This window comes from Cyanistes caeruleus, chromosome 2 (genome assembly GCF_971803275.1).
Source record: "Cyanistes caeruleus chromosome 2, bCyaCae1.hap1.1, whole genome shotgun sequence".
Lineage (NCBI taxonomy): Eukaryota > Metazoa > Chordata > Aves > Passeriformes > Paridae > Cyanistes > Cyanistes caeruleus.
Genome location: NC_141702.1, coordinates 105296365 through 105310732, shown reverse-complemented (window position 1 = coordinate 105310732; position 14368 = coordinate 105296365). Strand labels below are relative to the sequence as shown.

Here is a 14368-nt window from a genome sequence, read left to right as displayed (position 1 = left end):
GCAGCATCCAGACCCATGCAATACAGTTCCCAAATGACACCACAAACATCACAGAGGGAATCAACAGCCAGGTCCAGAAGAGGACCTGTCTTGAGGCTCTTTTCAGCCCTGCCTCCTCTTCCCCACCACCACCTCTGCTCTTGGGCCATATGGTGCTGGGTTTGACATTGGGCTGGATCACCACAGATAGGGCCAAATGCTGAATACACAGAGGTTTGCCTAAATACATGGGAGAGCTGACTGTGCAAAATAACCTCACGAGATGGGAAGAGCGAGGTGAACAGCACACTGGAGCAGCAGACACCTTGGCTTACCTCATCTCCTGGGACTCTTGCACATCCAGCTGCAGAGAGCTTTTCCGAGATCCTGCAGCACTGCTTAATGCCCTGCGTAACTGGGGGATCAAAGACAGTCCCAGTGACCCCTTCTTCTTATCCCCTGCAGTGGGATACAGCAAGGAAGCCTGCAAAGAGTAGAACACAGTGCTCACTTTACGCATCCAGACCTGCCCCCACACATGCCCCAAGACATTCAGCTATGGACTTCATTGGGACCTGGCAGGAAAAGACCAGTCAGACTGATGGAGCAGCTTGGCCCAGGATGGAGAATGGTGTCCTAGGACAGGCAGGCGGTGAGGTAGAGATCATGTCACACATTTACCACCTCTCCCCTCATGCTCACTTCTGTACGAGTGTGACTGCATTCCCAGCTGGGAATTATCCCCAGGTTTGGCATCAAGATGTTCTCAGGTGACGATGCCTCCACTGGCCTTTTGGATGTATGGGAAGGCGTTTAGATCCCTATAAACTCCCTGCCCCTAAAGCACCTAACAGCCATTCCTGATCTCCAGCCACATCCCCACAAAGCCATTCTGCAGGATGGCAAAACCTGCTTTTCTCAAGCCCCTCATTTCTTTTGCTGCTGCCCTTCCCTCCTACAGTTCCCCAGCAGCCTTTGAGGCCAGAAGCTGCTGAGCTCTCAGGATGCTCAGAGCTCTCCAGCTCCCACACATCCAGCATCTCAGGCTCACTGGCATTTAGGAAGTTCAGCAGAGCTCTCTGATCTGTGTCTCTATGCAAGGTCTCTCCCTGCCCAAGTTGCTTCAGGGCTCCCCTGCCATGACCAGGAAGGGGGGTGGAGCAAGCAGGGACAGATGCACACCCTTCCTTAGTATCCCATCATTTCTGGCACAGCTAAAAAGCCAAATCAGGACCTGTTCAATCTTTAGTGAAAACATCAGTTCCGTCAGGGATACACGGGGCCCTTTCTCAGCAAGGCTGAGACCAAGTACCCAAGCCTTTGACTGGACATTCAGTCTGCCAAAGCTGTTGTCCATCTGCCTCCTCCTGCACCCCATGGCAAACCCAAAACAACTGCAGCTCCTGGCCCTGCTGCAAAGCTAATGGTGTGGCTGGGCTCTGGGCTGCTCTCCCCATGGCCACCTCCCACCCCTTCCCTATGGACAAAGCCACGCCAGAGCACACGGCTGCCCAGAAGCTGATGAAATCTAGAAACAACATCACAGACAACTGTGCAGAAGGCCATGGCTGTACAGCTCCAAAGCTGAGACAACCTGGAACTGACTGTGCAGGACTGCCTGTTCCAGCAAACATCCCAACCAGACTCAGCTGAGATAAAACACCACCCAGACATAGAGATGCTTCACAGATACTCATAGGTTACTAAATGTAGAAGGATTGCTTGGCCAGGGTGGACAACTTTACATGCTCTGACTGCTTCTGGGTGTTCTCTCAGCCACAAGACAGAGGAGGAACCATGGCATAGCCCAGAAACCCTTCAAAGGCCTCTCCTGCTCTTGACAGATGCTGAGGACATGAAGTCTGCACCACACACCCATTGCAAAGGCATGCTGACCTGCAGTGTCCAGCTGAGCTCTTCTTTGGCTCAGCAGCTTCCCTGGGATCACACCACAGGGAAAGCTCTCCGAGCTCTGTCTACAGCACAGAAACTGAAAATCTCCCACACATGACTTAGCTTGGTCTCCTTACCTTACGTCCTTTTCCCTCTGAACGTGACTCCTGTTCTTTTCCACTGTCATTGTCATTGCCAGTGCCACTTTTCCCAGTAACGTGCTCTCTGCTGCAGCTCTTCATTGGCTTGGAAGAGCTCCTTGGGATGAGGGGCTTTGGCTTGGAGGGCAGGAGCATAGAAGGATTTGCCAGAGAAATCCTCTTGGCAAGAGGGTAGCCAGTAAGTCCTGCAAAGTGGAGACACAAAATATAACACAGGTTGCAGTGCAAACATAATGCATCTGGAGCTCCATATTTCATGGGACAGACTTGCTGCAAATTTCTAAATAGCTGCACAGGGAAACCTGCTCCTGCCTGCAGCCACTTGAGGCAGGCCAGGGGACACCCTGCTACCACTTGCACAGAGCTGCCACAGGAACACTCTTTGGGATCTCTTTCCTTCCTCCAAAGAGATGCCAGACACAGCTGTCTCCAGAATTTGACAACTACACCTAGGAAGTTATTGCTTTCCAAAGCTCGTTTTCATCGCCCTTGTTTCTGTAACTCCCACTCAGTTCAGGGTGGGGATTTGTTGGTTGCTTTTATTTCACTTCACAACTAAGGAGGTGCTGGCACATGAACAATGGCACCCCATGTTAGAAGTGAATGAACCTTTGTACTCCCCTTCACATGTCCTCAGTGTTCAAGGAGCCCAAATGTGGAGCAAACAAATTGATTTTCCCACATTGCAATTTGCTCAGATTCCCTGCCCCTGGGGTTTATTCCCTGCTTTCTTTCCTGCAGAGACACCAAATACCAACACAAAGATCACCTGCAACAAAACATTTCTGATCATGGCAGTTAAAAACCATTAAGAATTTCCTAAATGCAAACAGCAGAGTGTAGAGCAGAAAAAGAAGACAGGGATAAAATCTGTGTTTCTTTAGCCCAGTACAATGGTGACATCATTTACAAAAGAGCATCTGGCAACCTTTGATGAGGTAGGTAATTTCTAGGCCAGAATTAATCCAGCAAAAATGTCACCTGAGCAATACTGAGCAGTAATTCTCCCCAACTGCATTCAGCATTGCAGCTGCATATCAGCAATTAAGGAGTCTTTCCAAAGGGGCTGTACCCAGGATTTGGCAGAACAAACCCTGAGCAAAGGGACCAGGACATCTGATCCCTTTTCCTGCAGCAGCAAAATTATGTCTTCAAGTCTCATCTCTCCTATCAGTAAATGCCCAGAGATGGCAAAGGAACAACAACTGACTTTCATTGAGGCTTTCAACTTGAAAGCATTGGCTGACACAGATGCACCAGAGACTGCATTTTGTCTGGCACAATTCTCCTTGTCAGGGATCAGGCAAGGCAGGGAGGGAGGGACAAGGCAGAAGGCATCTCCTCCTGCAGCCTCAGCCTGCAGCACTGACCCAGGCAGAGAGAGTCGGGGAAGAGATTTGTCATGGTGAACCTGCCATAGGTGGCTTTGGGCTTGTGCTGTCAGAGGATGACAAACTCAGACCCTGCATAGGCTGCATCCATTCGGAAACCTCCTTCTCCTTAATTGCAAATTTCACAAGGACTTTCCTTAAAGGAGGTTTCTCTATTTCTCCCAGTGCAGAACCAGGCAATATCCATGAATCTCCTTCAGATCTGAAAGGGTTCAGCTCAGAAACTGCCGCAAGGAATGGTTTTCTCCTTTAAGGACAAGAGTGCTTATTCTCTACTGTGACACTGGAAATGCTGCAGGGAGATGAAGGGCAAGTGCTGGATGGAGAGGAATGTTTCCGTTTCCTGCACTGCATTTCCAGGGCCCCAAGGTACCACTCCAGCTCCAGCCACTCAGCACTTCACACTGGAGGAATTTTCACTGCACCACCACAGCACACTCCCAGTGTCTGGGCTCTTTAGGAGTCCACTGAGCCCATCAAGGAATTGAAATCAATTTAAAGAATTTCTGAAAAGAATTATTTTTATCCAACCATTTAAAATATCACTACTGTGTCAAAATTCTCAAGGTCATTTGAGGACAGACATGCCCTGTACCAACCTCCTTCTTCAGATTCATCATCTTCACTTCTGCTGCTGGGTGTGGACCTTGAGAAAACCGAGGACAAAAGAACATATTAAGAGGAAGAAAGAGAAGGGAGGGAATGTGTGTAGCATGAAAGGTGGCAACCCTTCTTAGCATGGTCACTGTGATGAAGGAGGAAATGCAACACAGAAACTAAACAAGATGCAAAGCTGATTCATTGTCCTTAAGCTCTCAGTTGCTGGAGTCAGACAGAGCTGGCCAAGCTCCGCCTGAAACACAGCAGTCATTCTTCAACTTGCATCATAACCCCCCAGTTCTGCTGTCTCTCCTTTTGGAGCCAAGTGGCTCCTACAGCCCCTCTGAAGCAGCAAGAGCTGGTGAGCTGAGACACGAGTCTCTATGGAGGGCAGCTGCTTTTGTACTGCTGCAAAGCTTGACTTTGCCTGTTTGTGCCTTACACTGGTGACAGTCTCGTGCTCCATGTGGTCAGAGCACTGCTGTCTCCTGAGAATGATTTTACACCTCCTTTCTCTTTCAAGAAGAAAAAGGCTTTTTCACACACAGCTGCTATGGACAGGATATTCAGACTGCACTTTAAAAGCCCTACAGAAGATTTTCAACGTGAGTGATAGTTCTGTGACTCCTTCTGAGTGTTGTCACTCAGATAAGCTTGACAGATACATTTTCTCACACTTCTCCAAGCCAATATCTTCCCATCAGGTATAGTCCTATTACTCTTCTCTAGCAACTTTCCTTCGTTGATCTTAAGCCCTCATAAAAATACTAAATGTCGATCGGATTATACATTAATCTAATGTAAAATCATTAATTAATCTATACATAAAACATTTCTGGGATCTCATTTCACAGTGAGGGTCCAGGCACAGAAAAGTTACATCTGACGTTTACAGAAACAACACCCAAATTTCCAGACACCTCTAAAGTAGCCAATATTTGCCCAAACATGTTAATGTGGCTGCAGAAGTTGACAGTGAAGGATCACAGTATTCAAAGATCTGCAGCATCCAGACCCATGCAATACAGTTCCCAAATGACACCACAAACATCACAGAGGGAATCAACAGCCAGGTCCAGAAGAGGACCTGTCTTGAGGCTGTTTTCAGTCCTGCCTCCTCTTCCCCACCACCACCACCTCTGCTCTTGGGCCATATGGTGGTGGGTTTGACATTGGGCTGGATCACCACAGATAGGGCCAAATGCTGAATACACAGAGGTTTGCCTAAATACATGGGAGAGCTGACTGTGCAAAATAACCTCGCGAGATGGGAAGAGCGAGGTGAACAGCACACTGGAGCAGCAGACACCTTGGCTTACCTCATCTCCTGGGACTCTTGCACATCCAGCTGCAGAGAGCTTTTCCGAGACCCTGCAGCACTGCTAACAGCAGGATTTAATGCCCTGCGTAACTGGGGGATCAAAGACAGTCCCAGTGACCCCTTCTTCTTATCCCCTGCAGTGGGATACAGCAAGGAAGCCTGCAAAGAGTAGAACACAGTGCTCACTTTACGCATCCAGACCTGCCCCCACACATGCCCCAAGACATTCAGCTATGGACTTCATTGGGACCTGGCAGGAAAAGACCAGTCAGACTGATGGAGCAGCTTGGCCCAGGATGGAGAATGGTGTCCTAGGACAGGCAGGTGGTGGGGGAGAGATCATGTCACACATTTGCCACCTCTCCCCTCATGCTCACTTCTGTACAAGTGTGACTGCATTCCCAGCTGGGAGTCATCCACATGTTTGGCATCAAGATGTTCTCAGGTGACGATGCCTCCACTGGCCTTTTGGATGTATGGGAAGGCGTTTAGATCCCTATAAACTCCCTGCCCCTAAAGCACCTAAAAACCACTGCTGATTTCCAGCCACGTCCCCACAAAGCCATTCTGCAGGATGGCAAAACCTGCTTTTCTTAACCCCTCATTTCTTCTGCTGCTGCCCTTCCCTCCTACAGTTCCCCAGCAGCCTTTGAGGCCAGAAGCTGCTGAACTCTCAGGATGCTCAGAGCTCTCCAGCTCCCACACATCCAGCATCTCAGGCTCACTGGCATTTAGGAAGTTCAGCAGAGCTCTCTGATCTGTGGCTCTATGCAAGGTCTCTCCCTGCCTAAGTTGCTCCAGGGCTCCCATGCCATGACCAGGAAGGGGGGTGGAGGAAGCAGGGACAGATGCACACCCTTCCTTAGTATCCCATCATTTCTGGCACAGCTAAAAAGCCAAATCAGGACCTGTTCAATCTTCAGTGAAAACATCAGTTCCTGTCAGGGATACACGGGGCCCTTTCTCAGCAAGGCTGAGACCAAGTACCCAAGCCTTTGACTGGACATTCAGTCTGCCAAAGCTGTTGTCCATCTGCCTCCTCCTGCACCCCATGGCAAACCCAAAACAACTGCAGCTCCTGGCCCTGCTGCAAAGCTAATGGTGTGGCTGGGCTCTGGGCTGCTCTCCCCATGGCCACCTTCCACCCCTTCCTTATGGACAAAGCCACGCCAGAGCACACAGCTGCCCAGAAGCTGATGAAGTCTAGAAACAACATCACAGACAACTGTGCAGAAGGCCATGGCTGTACAGCTCCAAAGCTGAGACAACCTGGAACTGACTGTGCAGGACTGCCTGTTCCAGCAAACATCCCAACCAGGCACAGCTGAGACAAAACACCACCCAGACACAGAGATACTTCACAGATACTCGTAGGTTACCAAATGTAGAAGGATTGCTTGGCCAGAGCGGACAACTTTACATGCTCTGACTGCTTCTGGGTGTTCTCTCAGCCACAAGACAGAGGAGGGACCACGGCATAGCCCAGAAACCCTTCAAAGGCCTCTCCTGCTCTTGACAGATGCTGAGGACATGAAGTGTGCACCACACACCCATTGCAAAGGCATGCTGACCTGCAGGGTCCAGCTGAGCTCTTCCTTGGCTCAGCAGCTTCCCTGGGATCACACCACAGGGAAAGCTCTCCGAGCTCTGTCTACAGCACAGAAACTGAAAATCTCCCACACATTACTTAGCGTGGTCTCCTTACCTTACGTCCTTTTTCTTCTGAACGTGACTCCTGTTCTTTTCTGGTGTCATCGTCATTGCCAGTGCCACTTTTCCCAGTAACGTGCTCTCCGATGCAGCTCTTCATTGGCTTGGAAGAGCTCTTTGGGATGAGGGGCATTGGCTTGGAGGGAAGGAGCACAGAAGGATTTGCCAGAGAAAATCTCTTGGCAAGAGGGTAGCCAGTCAGGCCTGCAAAGTGGAGACACAAAATATAACACAGGTTGCAGTGCAAACATAATGCATCTGGAGCTCCATATTTCATGGGACAGACTTGCTGCAAACTTCTAAATAGCTGCACAGGGAAACATGCTCCTGCCTGCAGCCACTTGAGGCAGGCCAGGGGACACCCTGCCCCACTTGCACAGAGCTCCCACAGGAACAGCCTGGCCTCTGGGCTGGCCTGGGACAGCAGGGAGCCCAGAGCCCTGGGCTTTGCAGCCATGGCTCAGCTGCACATGCAGCCTCCTGCTCCTGTCCCTGCCCCACAGCTGAGCAGCCCTACAGCTGCACGGGGCACTGGCAGCAGCACAGCTCATTGCAGGGGGCACATGCAGGGCAGAACTGTTCCCTGGGGATGTGCACAGGCTCTCTAGGCTGGCACAAGACCCTTCCTCCTGCCAGAGAGCAGCCCAGCTCTGTATGAGTCTGAGGCATGCTGAAAAGGCTTCGAATAAGTGAGTTAGTTGACCTCCTGTTGCTATATTTCATATATTAGTAAAGGCCTGTATGCACAAACCATAGCAAGTCGTGATATTAAATGCCAAAGTCCTTGAAACCTTCATGCAGAAGAGAGAGTAAAGGAAAACAATATCCTTGTGTGTAGGAGAAAAAATGTAAACCTGTGTGTGTTAGCCAATATTAGCTTGCTCTGCCTGCAGACCCTGTAGAGCCCTATAAAAGGTGTGTTAAAGATAGAAATAAACGGAATTCACAATTACTTCTTTGAAGAGTGGTGAATAGCTGGCGGTCTCTCAATATTTGGTGCTCTGAACAGGACACCCAGTGCGCAGGGGGGCTTCAGTGGATCCACGCACGGTGGGACGGAGCCTTGGACCGAGGTTGGTGGAGCAGATCAGAGTGCAGATAGACGCTGCCTTGGATCGGTACCGGATAGGCGGCTCGCGAATCAACGGGGGCGAGTCGCTGGGGGAGTCCGAAGGCAGGGGCGCTGTACAAGGGTCGCAACCTTCCCCCCTGCCGAGGGCCGCTAGCATGGATGTGGAATTTGTGGCGGCAGATAAACTGCTTCTCTGCATCCTCGTTAAATGAGGCGGAGCAGCCCGGGAAAAGGACCTGGATATGCTCATTATATGGGCTAATTGTCACAGGCATTTAGTAGTGCCATCGCTGCCTTTTGCAGTGAAAGAACGGACGGATATATCGGCTCTGATATGGGAAACGGCAATTACAGAAAAGAGCAAGGACACTGTGTCTCTCGGTTGAACTTGGCAGATTGTAATTAATACCTTAAAAACATAAAAGCGAGATATGCTGAGGCTGTGAGCCCCGTAATTCTACCTGCGTCACAGCGGCAGATGCATTTATCTCCCACTGCTGGTCAAGCTCTCTCCTATCTATGCTGCCCATGGAGAGAGGGAGGGAGAGTCAAAGAGAAGAAAATAATGAGAAAGAAATTCCACTGCAAATGCTGAAACAACGAACAGAATCTGTTCAGTTATGTCAGGATGTGATACATCCAGAAATATTTGCTTCATTTTTGGAGTTGCTTTTAACATTACAATCTTACTTAAGTTCCATCTTTACTACCCTGGAAGAAAAGAAGCCAAATTTAGACCGGTTTCCACCCGAAGCAGGGGGACATGGGGGAGCACTGAGGTGGGCTCTGTGAGAACAAAGGCACCCTGGGGGCAGAAGCAGCGCCATCGCCTGCTTCTGTAAAATCGTGCCCTTTTTTCCTCTATCAGCGAACAACAAGAGAGATTGAGAGAAAAAAAACTGCATTTGTTAAAGTTAACTTTGTGAGGTTTTTTTTTCTTTCTCTCCATTTTTCCTCGCTGCGAGAGTATGTAGAGAATGTGAAGGAAGATAAGAGCAGAGCTGCAGCAGCAGCAGAGTGGGCAGTTCACCCCCCCGCTCCCTCTCTAAGGAAAAACACCCGGATAATACCCAGTTTGTTAAAAAGTCATGTTTTATTGGGTTTTCAAAATGCTTTATATACCATTGTAGAGTTAATTTTGTGTTTTAAGTAATTATGAGTTTATGCATTTGCAGTTTTTAGGATTTTACTAGAGAAGTTATTGTGATTCTTCGAACATTTAAAAAAAAAAAAAAAAGAGAGAGAAAAGGTGTTTAACAAAAGTTGCCTTGCAATAATTGGTTTAGAACTTAAGGTTAAAACATGGTGTGATTTACAGCTTCTAGGAAAACCTTCCAATTAATGTTATCTACAGAAGAGATTTATGGTTTAAAAAATAACTAGTTAAGAGAACTTTACTGTACAAGACAAAGTTAAGTTAAAGTATATATTATCCATTTGCTTGTTTTTTCCACAATTTTAATAAGGTAATTTTAATGTAAGTTCTTTTAAGTTATATAAAACACATATAACTGCATATATACCAATTTGGATTTTGGATTTTAGTTTAAAAATTGGACTTGATGCTTCTGAAAAATGCTACAAAAGCTAGATTGCAACTTGCCAAATCCAGTGTTGTTGTGGTGTTTCTCTAGAAAATTGCACTTTAAAATCCTAACCAATTTAAGCATATACTAAGCAAATTCCTGTTATGAATAAGTATTTTTAGTAACATTTGCAGTTATTGTGAGTTATTCTCAAAGCTAGATGACATAGAATTGTGATGTATTTGTTACATTTTTATAATCTTTATAGTGAATCCATGTTATCATTATATTGTGTTTAAAAGGTATATATCAAACTTTTAGTTGCTTTTTTGTACTAACAGAATAAGATTAAGTTATGATTTTATTTAATATAGATTAAGTGTTAATAGAATTAAGGATAGTCGAGTTTTATTATGCTTAGGCTTGAATGTTTTTAAGTTAAGTTTTCTAACTTAGATATTCTTTTAAGGTTAAGTTTGTTATTTCCTTTTGTCATATATAATTATTGTTAGGTTTAAATATTGTTTAATTTAAATTGTTTTATGTTTTATTGGAGACACTTGTTTAAACTGCAAAGTATAGTTATTTTCCTAGAGAGAAGAAGACAGCGACAACTGAAACAGCAGTGACGGAACACTGGTGAACACCTGCTTGTGGATAAAAGTGAATGCAGTCTGTGACACCCTTGACTTCATCGGGAGTGTTCTATTGTTTGTTGCAATCCCTGCAGATTTTGTTTGTTGTAGCTTTCTTATTTTTCAGTGTTTCCAGAATTTTAAGAGGATGTATCATTGTTGAAGATCAGCTGCCATAGGAGAGGCTTCAGATTAAACCAACTGCTGCATGGTTTAATTGGTCTAGTACCTGAGGCTTCTGATCATTTGATTTGTACAAATGCATTTTAACAGTTTGCTGTGCTGTAAGCATCTCATAGCTGCTACTATTGAGAACCTTGTTTTAGAAATGAGTTAAGAGGCATCTTTCCAGTTTAAAGCCAGGCCCTGGCCAAGCCTTGACTTTACCTGGATGGAATGTGTGCCATCAGATCCAGATGTTTTTTGCACCAAAACAGTGTTTGGGTCGCTTTTTGACTCAGCAATTTGACCCTATTGATACGACAGCTGGATCGGTTTTGAAGTGAGCTTGGAGAATCATTTCCAGAGATGATTACCCAATCCTTCACTGATTTTTTTTGTTTCTGTTTGTTTGCTAACTATGGGATGCTGGTGCAGCGTTTTAGTAATTAATAGTAGTTTTATATTACATATGTTATTAATAATGTTTATGATTTAATTGATTTTTAACTGGTGTAAGTTCTTATTAATTGTGTATATGGTTTTGTGTTGATGTTGATGTTTATTACAAAAGTACATCTCATTTTATTTTTTTTTTAAGAAAACGGGGGAAATGGATGCCCTAAAAGCATTTGATTAGTGTAATTCATTAACTTCAAGGAGAGAAGTGCCTGTGTTTTGTTGGCAGGTTCAAAAAGGTCACCTGTCCATCTGACCAGACTGTCTGCCTCTGAACACACGAGATCCAGTGAACAGAGACGTCATCACACAGCCTTGGTGCTCCAGACATGGATCAGAAGTGGAGCTGCCAGGACACAGTTGTGTCTGAACACTACACAGACAGTTGCCAACAGAAATTTTATGTTGTTATTATGATGTTGTGTCTCTACCAATTTTTCAGGTATCCTTTGTTTTAAGATTTAGAAGGATCTGAAGAACAACTTGAACATCAAAACCCTCAGTCACCCATCAGCTGCCAGTTGACATCACGGGAGCAGTGAACATTCCAGGACTGAATCGTGTTGGAAAAATTCTGTAGAAGATCTAAGAAAAGTGTAGAGACTCCATCTAACTGTATATAAAGCAAATTGTAGTTGTGTGTTTACCCTTTTAGCAAATTGCTTTCACGCTTAGACTACATATATACCAGAGCACGTGTGTTAAAGGTAGTTATATAATAGGTTAAGATAACAAGTTTGGCCTGTGTGGTAATTGTTGTGTTGGGATGGAGTGTGGGTATTCCCCCTTCGAGAGGTAGTGTAGGCATCTTTGAAAGTTCATTTGGCGTTGGGGTTTTGGCTGTGAGTTTGCGGGTATGGTGTCGTTTACATGGTAAACTGCTTATGGTAATTGTGCTGTTCATAGTCCCAACCAACTGTCTGCTAACTAACATCCAAAGTGACAGAACATATGGGTAACTCTGGCACATTGAACTGGCCAAAAGTCAATGTGTTTGAGCCTAGCCACCCCTGGAGATCCTTTTGCACCTGTCTCATAGGAATCCCTGAATGGGATCCTCAAGCATTTAAAGGTTTAATTAGTAATGAGACTCAACTGAATCAACTGGCAATGTTGCAAGAGTGCAATTGCACTGTTGGCTTCACATTAAGACAACCTGAAGCCTGTTGGCAAGCAAAAATTACCAAAGTTCTCAATGTTACAACCCTCAGAAGAATTAGATTTGTTAAGTTCCACCAGTACCTCAGGTGGATGGATAATGTTTGAACCCTCAACAAAAAGTCATTCCAACAAAGTAATGCAGCACTAGGCTGCAGTCAGTCAACCCTGTAGCTGACCTTGTTACTACCATTGAAAGTAAAGCCTTTGTTCGTGGTGCAATCTCACAGGACAATTACCAAAGCGATTACCTAGTTCCATATTCCTAATCTGTGGAGATAGAGCATGGAATTGGATTCCTGCTAGTCCACATAGAAGACCCTGTTATCTTGGGAAACTTAACTTTGTGCCACCCAAGCTTATACCAATTGTTGAATATAGCTAGCAAAATGAAGAACATCAAACAGTCAAAGCGAAGCCTGAATGAATTAAGGCCTAGCAACTCTAAAAAGGCTCGCTTGCTGGACTAAGGAAGGATTGAACTTAACATCCACAATATTAAGTGAGCTTTCAGCCGATGTGAGTAGTGTATGTCATGCAGTATTACAAAATCGAGCTGCAATTGACTTTTTGCTCTTAGCACAAAGACATGGTTGTGGGGAGTTTGAAGGCATGTGCTGCTTGAATCTTACTGATCATTCAGCTTCCATCCATAAGCAACTACAACAGCTACAGGATGGGTTACATGCCCTGAAAGAAGATAGTGACCCCATTGGAAGTTGGTTCGCCAGCTGGGGCATCACTGGATGGTTGAGGTCTCTTGTGCTAGAAGGGGGACGGACTTTACTTAGAGTGTTAATTGGGATGACAGTCTAAGTTGTATGTTATCTTGCCTTCATAAGAGCATAGAAAGAGTCACATCCAAAGCCTGGTTTGTGCAAAAAGAGAAATGGGAAATTGTTGCTATATTTCATATATTAGTAAAGGCCTGTATGCACAAACCAGCCTTTGACATAAGTCGTGATATTAAAGGCTAAAGTCCTTGAAACCTTCATGCAGAAGAGAGAGTAAAGCAAAACAATATCCTTGTGTGCAGGAGAAAAAATGTAAACCTGTGTGTGTTAGCCAATAGTAGCTTGCTCTGCCTGCAGACCCTGTAGAACCCTATAAAAGGTGTGCTAAAGATAGAAATAAACGGCATTCACAATTACTTCTGTGAAGACTGGTGAATAGCTGGTGGTCTCTCAATAACCTCCCACCATTATGATCAATCCATCTCTTTCATGAGACACTAGAGATATTTTTTTAACTACTGAGAAACTGTCTTCAGTTTTATTTCTCATGTAACTAACCTGCATGTAATTCTTCTGAATAATATTATTAAGTCAGATGGGAGAAGTGGAATGCTCAAAAAATGAGAGGTGAAAAAGATCCTCTCTTGAGGTTTGGCCTTCTGTGAATACCCATTAAAGCCCTACACAACTGTGAGTGCAGTTTCTGAAAACCACAAAACTTCTCCACATGAGCCCTTGCTGGTGTTCTTATAACACAGTAATAGCATCCTCAGGGTTAGACGCGATCAGCAAGCAGAGCAAGGACAGGAAATTGATCTGTTGCGAGATCCGACATTCATGGCAAAGAATGAAACAGGACTTGCATCTCATGGCCATGTCCAATTTGTGGTCAGCTGTGGCCACCGTCCCTGTCCTGGCTGACAGGATGAATGATTTGACTACTATCAAAAAGGAGAACGCAGAGTAAACTAATGACAGAATTTTGTGATGCCATGGGCATCCTTGCAGGATCATCTGTCAGCCACCTACAGAGCCAGAACTGACCACCATGGACCAGTTTTCCCTGAAATCTGGTGGGACTTTTTACCATTTGGCTCAGACCTTTCAGCTCCTTTCTATCCTCACCTTTTCCTTCCATGCTCTTTCCTTTTCCGGTGAAGTTCATGGTGGAACCCGTGCTTCTGCCTCGCAGAAGTATCTGGGTCTGAACTTGAGAACGGTCTCCGCGTAGACAGCGAATGGAGCTTGCTACCCAGCCCTAGAGCAAGGTCTCGTGACTCCAATCGCCAGCAGTCGGCACAGAGAGGCAGAGCCAGACGCGTCTCCTGCCGCTGTGTCCGTGTCAAGCACAACCGTCACAACCCCAGCTCGTGGCTGCCCCTTTGTGATGCGCTCGCCCACGGTTCTGTTTCCATGGCTACAAAACCCCCACCCCAACTCCATCCCTTTCCCTTCCCAAGGACAGCCAGCCCTGGGCCCAGCCAGGCCAGGCCAGAGGGCTTCACACTGTCTAGGAAGTAAATGCTTTCCTAAGCTACTTTCCAAGGCCTTTATTTCTGTAATTCTCACT

At 45.9% G+C, this 14368-nt stretch overlaps 1 protein-coding gene across 1 annotated transcript in view; it reads right to left on the bottom strand.

The window, feature by feature from the left end:
- LOC147655082 (uncharacterized) overlaps positions 1-14164 on the bottom strand; it is a 262971-nt gene extending 248807 nt beyond the window's left edge. The window contains exons 1-6 of the mRNA XM_086878879.1: positions 13924-14164; positions 7051-7259; positions 5344-5504; positions 4024-4070; positions 2010-2218; positions 315-463 (exon numbers count right to left, since the gene is read on the bottom strand). Coding sequence (XP_086735005.1) covers positions 315-463; positions 2010-2218; positions 4024-4070; positions 5344-5504; positions 7051-7259; positions 13924-13963 — 815 coding nt within the window. The 5' untranslated portion in view covers positions 13964-14164. The remainder of the gene's footprint in view (positions 1-314; positions 464-2009; positions 2219-4023; positions 4071-5343; positions 5505-7050; positions 7260-13923) is intronic.
- Between the last annotated feature and the right edge of the window lie 204 nt (positions 14165-14368).